The sequence below is a fragment of the Mauremys mutica genome, chromosome 2, assembly GCF_020497125.1.
Source record: "Mauremys mutica isolate MM-2020 ecotype Southern chromosome 2, ASM2049712v1, whole genome shotgun sequence".
Lineage (NCBI taxonomy): Eukaryota > Metazoa > Chordata > Testudines > Geoemydidae > Mauremys > Mauremys mutica.
This window is the reverse complement of record NC_059073.1, coordinates 81,096,690-81,104,494: the sequence shown is the minus strand read 5'-3', so window position 1 is coordinate 81,104,494 and position 7,805 is coordinate 81,096,690. Positions and strand designations below refer to the sequence as shown.

The window sequence follows — 7,805 nt, the reverse complement described above, 5'->3', positions numbered from 1 at the left end:
GTAAAATATGTTATGAAATCTTCAATGGCTATAAGTGCCAGGACCTTTCTTTTGTCCAGTAGACAGAGCAATGAGTTTTATATCCATTACTGCTAGATTCCAAAGTAACTCTAGATTGAATTGTGTGATTACTCTGATCAAGATAAATGGATCTCTCTCTTCTCAATAGATGTATTTAACTCCTATTGCTGTTTGTAAGAGCTCTGCATTCAGAAAGAGAAGATGGCCATCATATTCCAAAAGAAAAATGTGATACAGAATAGCTGTAGTGTAGCAGGTTGGGCATTCTTCACATTCCCCGCCCCCTTGTATTTAATGTAGACAGGGTGAACATCTTTGACTGACCTTTCCATTTCGTAGCTACTTGGAAAAGCAGCAAAAAAATTGGCTACTATAATTAAATACATTTCTGCATCAATTATCGCTGCTGGGGAAGCAATGAAGACTGCTGTATGTTAATAGGGGCCTCTTGCCTATCTGTATCATTTGCATGTATGAATCTAGCTTCCTAAAACTTTGCTCACTTATGCACACACAATCATATCTTCATTTGCTCATTTTCAACTGTTTATACATCTTTCCTCATCTCTAAGTAATAAATATACACACATTTTTAATAAAGGAAAAAGTTCATTGCTAACTTTCACACCTTATTTAAAAAATTGACAGTCAGAGTTAGTTATGATTAATTACAAATATACAAAACATCTAAATAAAAGAGCATGGGATGTGGAGACACTAAAGGGATCCATCTGATCCCATGCACATCTATGCCAAAGTTTCCACTGATTTCAATGTGAGCAAGATTGGGCCATAAAATGAACAGGTTCATGAGGAGCCCATTTAAGAAGTACATAGTCTGTTTGGTAACCCCAGTGACATAGGACAGGCTAAAGATAAAGCTCCGTTACTTAGATTGCCGGCTACACCTTTAGAACTGTGTCCAAATCCTGAAAAGAGCCTGGGAACACAGGAAATGTGTATAGAAGGCAATGGGGCTGAAGAACAGAATCCTTAGCCTCTATATGTAGATGTGTGGGGACCCTAGGCTATGTCCCATTGACCTGTACCAGACCAGAGACAGCTGCCATACTATCTAAGGGAAATGGAGACCTCCACTGCTTGACTCTCAGCACACAGAGAAAATGTGATGTTTCTGCTAAGGTGCTTTTCAGAATTTGGCTCTTAATGACTGAAAAAGTATGGATTAAAAATGGGCAATGAGTAAATTAATTTCTGTGCCTACTACATTCATTTGATTTGTAAATCAGTCGTTAGGTTCGAAGTTTACCTAGTAATTATTACATTATTAAGTATTACTACAAATAGTACTTTTTAGAAATATCATTATTCTACTGAAAAAAAGTATGATTTTAAGGAACAATTTGAAGGGCTTGATCTCATTTGTATGGGGAGTATGGATGCGGACTTCAACATAAGCAGGGTTAGGCATTGGGTGATTTGCCAGGAACTGCAAAGCCCTTCCAACCTATTATTATATAACCAGTATCATAATCATCCCATTATTAAACCAGAAAGTATTCAAAGAGTATGCCAATTTGATTCTTTGGAAAACGTATGGTAAAACTAAGGAGCCATCCGTTCATTTCAAATGAGAGTTCTGAAGGTTTTGCCTTAATAGTAACACTACAGCCTATTCCTATTTCATTTCGGCACTTTGCTTCCAAACTTATAACAAAATTCAGACTTTCTCCTAGCCTACATATAATTTATTCACAGATCACGTGTACTGAATGATGAAAAACTACACACACTTTTTCACTATTATTCAATGAAGGTTTAGTATCTTGTATTTTTTTTTGCTACAACCAGAGCTGCTCAAGTGCAAAAGAAGTCCAAACCAGCCACCAGATCCAAAATTAGCATTTTATTCAGAACGTTGGGGTCAGAGGTGTATCATTTATATTCTGGTACACAATACAGAGGCAAAGCTGTTGTCAGAAGTCTCTCCAGTTCAAAAGCTCCTTTTTTCCAACATACTGTGTATTTACTAATACTACCAGTATCAGGCCACCCCGTCTTCTTTTTGGTACAAATTATGTAAAACGTTTGTGCTAAGAACTTTTCTCCCGCCCCAAACCAAAAAAATTAAAATAAAAAATAAAAAATAAATTTGAGTACTCTAACTACAGTTCAACAATTGAATCAATGTCACTTGTTTGCAACCTGTTTTGTAAATACTTTATCCATAACGAAAGATATAAACATGCAAAAACCTGAATCCATAGTCCAAATAATACATACACATGTTCTGAAGTTTCTGCACTTCCCAATAGACTATGCCAATAAAACATTATGTACACATACCATTTTTACAGTGAAGTGGAAAAAAAACAGTACCAGAAATTTAAAAAAAAGTGTACATGGATTAAGACCAAAATGTGCCTAACATTCTACCATAAGGAAAAAAAATCAATTCTGCTACAAACTGGTGATATGAAAACTCCCTTTATTTGCAACCAGCTGCATAAGTTTTAGAATTTTAGTGAAAAAAACCCTAACATCTAAAACTAGAAGTAATGTACATTTTTCAATCTCATGGTCATCTCCCCGATAATAAAATGGCTCCATGAGGGTTTTTTTTGTTTGTTTTTAAAATTTCCTTATTTTAATAAAAGCAATGCAATGTAACAAAAACATGTTGAAGCATACTGTGACTTAATTTACTCCTCCCCACCCCAACATATTTTGTCTCTTTAATGCATCATTTCAGAAATCAGTACCATTAAAGCCTTAAACATAAAACTAATTCCGATCTGTAAAAGGTACAAAAAGGCACATAAAATCCCAGTGCTTCTGTACTGTAAAATTCAAGTGTAACTGAGCTCAATATTTTTTTCCAAACAGCATTGGATTACTGATATTCCCACTGAGCCCAAATTGGTTTGCAGCCTATGCCAAAGCCTTCAGCAAGCACTTGTGCTAGTAGACTACAAAGTTAAAGCCTAGCTTCTGTATGCTTTTTGGGAATATCAGTTGAAATGTTTGTACTTGTCCAAAAACAAAGTTCACTTTGAAGTTCAGTCATCACCTCCACCATACATATCAGCAAGTTTCTTGAAACGTGGGCCCCAGTCATTTAGGTAGTCATAGTCTTGCTCACCACCACTACTTGAGGAGTTAAGAGAGCTCAAAGATCCAGCAGTGGAGCCACTACCTTCATAGTCAAAGACTAGGAGGGAGTCATATGGTGGGGCTGTAGGGTCATTGTCAGCTGCTTTAAGTCCCTGAAATAAGGAGAAAAGAAGAAAGACAAAATTCTATATGTGATACAGGGAGCAAAAATGTAACAAGAATATTTCAATTCTATCACATCCACTGCAGGCTGAGAAAAACAGATTCTTGCTCTTATCCATTTCCTCAGATTTCAACTAATGAAACAGCATTCATAGTTTTGAAACTTCAAAAATATACGTAATGAGTCTTCTGTTCTTATGGTCAAGTTCCCAGCATTAGCTGATTTTGAATTTAATTGAACATATGGTTACACCATCTTTAGAAAACATTATTATTACTGTTCTTTCTATTGCAGTAGCAACCAGACAGAGATTAGGTGTTGTACAAACCTGTACAGACATTCCCTGAGCCCGAGAGCTCATAATGTAAGATATACAATCGGGACCATCACTTGAAGAAGAACTAAGATATGGACAGTTTATGATAACATGAACAAAACCACAAACCATTGGAGTCGGGGGTGTGGATGGGTAAAGAAAGGAAAGGTTATAGGACAGACAAGCGTGTTTGTATAGATAAATTACAACAGCGGTCTCACATGGTCACATGTAAGACAGTAGGCCTTTGGTTAATCTGCATATGCCACAAGACACTGGTATTTCCATAAATAAGTAATTGGGAGATATTTAACTTCACTCCTGCTTCCTAGTTTTCAGCACTCAGGCCACTTACCTCTAAGCCCCACCATGAGGAAGAGAGCATTAATACATAATGGCCTAGGTTTTATGAGTTTTACTGTGACCACACATGAGCTCTCGTGCATCACGTCACAAGTGCAAATACATTTCACAAGAGATCAAAGCTACATGTACGATAAAAAATCTAGACATGTGTTAATGTTTTTTTCAATTATTGCTTTCTTGTGATTGTAACCTTTGTTTCAAAGTCTTCAATCTATCAGATAGCCAAAAGACAATCCATAATTTTAAAATTCTGCTTCTAAGGCTGAGCAACATAAACCAAAGAAACCCAGCACCCTGGGTGTTACCATAATTATCAATGGTGCTCCAAGGTTTGGTGAAGAAGTAGGAATAAGACAGATCTGGCAAATACAATAGCCTGGGTTTGCTTTATTGGTAGGGCTTATTTCAAGGCAGGGATAACAGACAGCTATTGCCAATCTCATTTTGGAGGGATGACAATATTTCATTTTCTGAAGACATTTTGAAATAAAGACAAAGCTGGGCATGACTTATGTTGTCATTTGTAGATGAAGGATTTCAGTTATCAACATCCTGAAGATGATTTAGAAGATCACTTTAGCTTGTCCTGAGGAAGTAAGTGACTTGAATTTCATTTTTAGGGGAAGGCCTGAAGGGTTTGGAGCACGCCCTAGAATTCAGCTTTTAATGAGAGACTGTATTTTGGTGAAACAATTTGATGTGTTAAAGGACAGATGTTGTGGCCATCCATATCTGCCAACCAAGGAGAGAGCCAGAATGCTCCATGACTTTTACAGCAGGACTTCTCAGCCCACAGGATACATCTTCAAATGAGCTGCAAGCAGAAGCGGATGAAGGTCTCTTACCCTAGGCCAGAACAAGTGGTGAGCCCCGTGCCAGAACCGTGGCCCCACGCCTCCCCTTTTGCCTGTGGCCCTGCCTACAGCCCCACCCCATTCCACCCCTTTCTCCTGCAGCCCTGTCCGTTTTGCCCACAGTCCCACCCAATTCTACCCTCCCTCCCCCACTGTGGCCCCAAGACCAGAGAAGCTCTGTCCCTCTGCCATTGCCCAGGGGCCGCAGCGGGAAGTGATAGTGTTGAGTGGCCGCAAAGAAACTTGGGATTTAGAGGGTCATGGCAATACAATCGGAGACCATGGTTACATACCTGACACTTCTCCTCAGCAGCTAGTGGGTGAGGGATTAACAGAGCCATTGCTGAAAAGGACTACATCCAAAGCACTCCTCCCTTGAAGCAAGGGCAGAGTAGGGAAGGAAATCTCTCTTTCTCTCCCGCTCTCTCTCTGAAACAATTCTCTCCTGGGGCTCCCTGAACCAACTTCTTACCCAGGTTTATGTCTAAAAGCTCTCTCTGGCCTTACAGATTTTAGAAGGTTAAATTAGCACCCTTTGTTAGAATCTCAGCGATAATGAAAGGAATGGCCACAAAGGCTCAACAAAGAGGGTTGAAGTGTGGAAGACAATATAAATAGAGTCACCATCTTCAGGGGTTTTCAACCCTGCAGTTTCTTTCACTGAACGTGCAGAATTTTTTCAAGGCCTTCAGCCGAAGACTACTTTGGCAGCCACTGTCCACAGATTAATTGTCAGCCAAAATGCTAGAAGGCTTAGTGAAGAATTTAAGAGTGAGGGCCCTGTCAAGCCTCTCACTCTTAATTTAGCATTTAAAAATTTCTCGGAGAACAGCTTCCTGACAAAACAGATTATCTGCAAGATTGAGTATTTCCTTGGAGATTATCCCTTTTCGGTAAAATTCATTCAATATGGTTTGACATGGCATGTTGTAGGTCTAATTATGTGACGTAACAGTCTAAGGCATGGACATTGATTTTTCTAGAAAACATCACTAAATCAGTTAAGCAGGCCACATGTCAGATCTGCATAAGAAAAGACACACCAGTAAAACTATGCGCCTGATTCTCTACTGCCTTATGTAACCATTCATAAATATGTAAAATGAGTGTACAGTGCTAGCAATATGATTTAATAGCACATTATGCCCCCTTTGCATGGGTGTACATGACTACACAAAGCAGCAGAGAACCTGGCTCAGGATATTTAGTTTTTGTATATTTATGATATTAATAACCTCAGCCAAGAACATTTCTAGAATTTAAATAAATGCTTTGGGTTGTACAACATCACTGAGCTGGTAATTAGAAGCCAGCACTCCAGTCATCTTTTCGAATTACCTAACCAGGATAATTGGGACCCTTTGTTATATTTCTTTTCTGAGTTTTCTATCTTGATAGCTATAATAAGGACAAATGAGTCCATCATCCTAAATGTCTGTAGCTGGAGTGCAATGTCTTATCTGGTCCAACTTCAAAGCTCTAGTCTTTTTTGTTCATTTCTGCTCTTGAAACAGAAACACAATTTTACTTACTGAGCTATATATAGCTGGGTCTAAATTGTTGAATGTTCTTCCTTTCAGTCAGTCCCTTAAGCTTGCTCGGGGCTACAGACTCCCATCCTTTTGGATGTAGGTAACGGGGAAGGAAGAGAAGTCCTGCTTCAGCTGAAGAGGTTATGTGGAAAGTATCAGAGCTATCTTGTAAAAGCCATTCACAATGCTGGCCTGGAGCAGAAATTCTGGAGCTATTCCTCGAGTTTTCACAGTTTATCCACTCTCAGGATGGCCAGCTTGTGAGTCTGACTCTGGGATACTAGCTTAATCGGTATCTGTAGATAAAAATAGTTTTCCCATGCAACAGCAGAAGTTCTGCCAAGCACCAGCCATCTACAGCATGAAGCTAGGCTTACAGACTGAACAATCTCTTATTATTTTCAAGTTGGTACTTGGATTTTCCTGCTTCAGCATCCATTGCTGGCAGGGGACGAAATAAAATTGTTGCTGTGCCATTGAGTTTACAGGATAGAACGACAATGAAAAGTTCACTGTTCCAGACGCTGTACTTAATGTGCAAACTGTGTCCTTGAGAAAAGGTACCAAGAGGCAGCATTATGGTGATATCAACATGGTTAAACTTAAGTTGACATTTGCACTTAAAGCAAGGTTAAAAATCTCTCTATTTCAACTTCTGACGCTCCAAATTTAAACACAGTAACTCTTGGGAGGACAAATGAATTTTCCACAATATATCCTTGGCAAAATATTTACTAAATTTTACAGGGGAAATTTAAAATGAGACAATTTCCCCTTCCTGTTGCTGAATACAATCACCACACTAACCCAATCTGCCATCTATTTCTGTTGTCTGGTGCTATTTTTATGACTAGCTAGCTCTCCATGCCTTCCTCAGATGTGTTCATTACCAGAAGGAGTCCCTGTCTAAAGGAGCCGGTAAGGTCACTTGGACTGGGCTTTCCGATCTTAGGAACCACAGAAGGTTTGCCAGATGGCTAAGCTGCCTCAATAGTGGAGATGTAAACTTTACTCAGACAAATTTGGCTTCAACTTTCCCCTCTTTCTGCCCAGGCCCTGGCCCCTGTTACTCAGAGGAGGCATGAAGGAGAAAGGGGAATTTGCACCCAGAGTTGACCAAGGAGGTTCAGCAACCTTATGTTTACATAAGCTAAGCACACATAATGCTCTCATTTTAGCTACTGTTACCAAATGACAGGAAAAGGTAAACTACAGAATCCTGAACAGAAATGGGGAACATTAGAGAATCAATGTTCTTGTGCTTACATTTTCATAAATTCCTAGTTCTTTATCGGATCTGAGAGATGGGTTTGGTGGTGCTCGGAGGGGGATTGGGAATAAGGAAGGGAAGCCTAAGGGTTATATGAACAATTGTAACAATCTAAGAGTTGGCTTTTGAAGAGAGCGCACATTGAAGGGTTCCATCTTGCAAAGACCTTAACACCATCAACAACAATTTTACTTCAAAGTGAGTGAAG

At 39.1% G+C, this 7,805-nt stretch overlaps 1 protein-coding gene across 1 annotated transcript in view; it reads right to left on the bottom strand.

Annotated features, from left to right (window-relative positions):
• Positions 1-1,873: 1,873 nt before the first annotated feature.
• CDH2 (cadherin 2) overlaps positions 1,874-7,805 on the bottom strand; it is a 185,998-nt gene continuing 180,066 nt past the window's right edge. Inside the window, exon 16 of the mRNA XM_045006439.1 lies at positions 1,874-3,248. Within this exon, the coding sequence (XP_044862374.1) occupies positions 3,042-3,248 (207 nt within the window). The 3' untranslated portion in view covers positions 1,874-3,041. The remainder of the gene's footprint in view (positions 3,249-7,805) is intronic.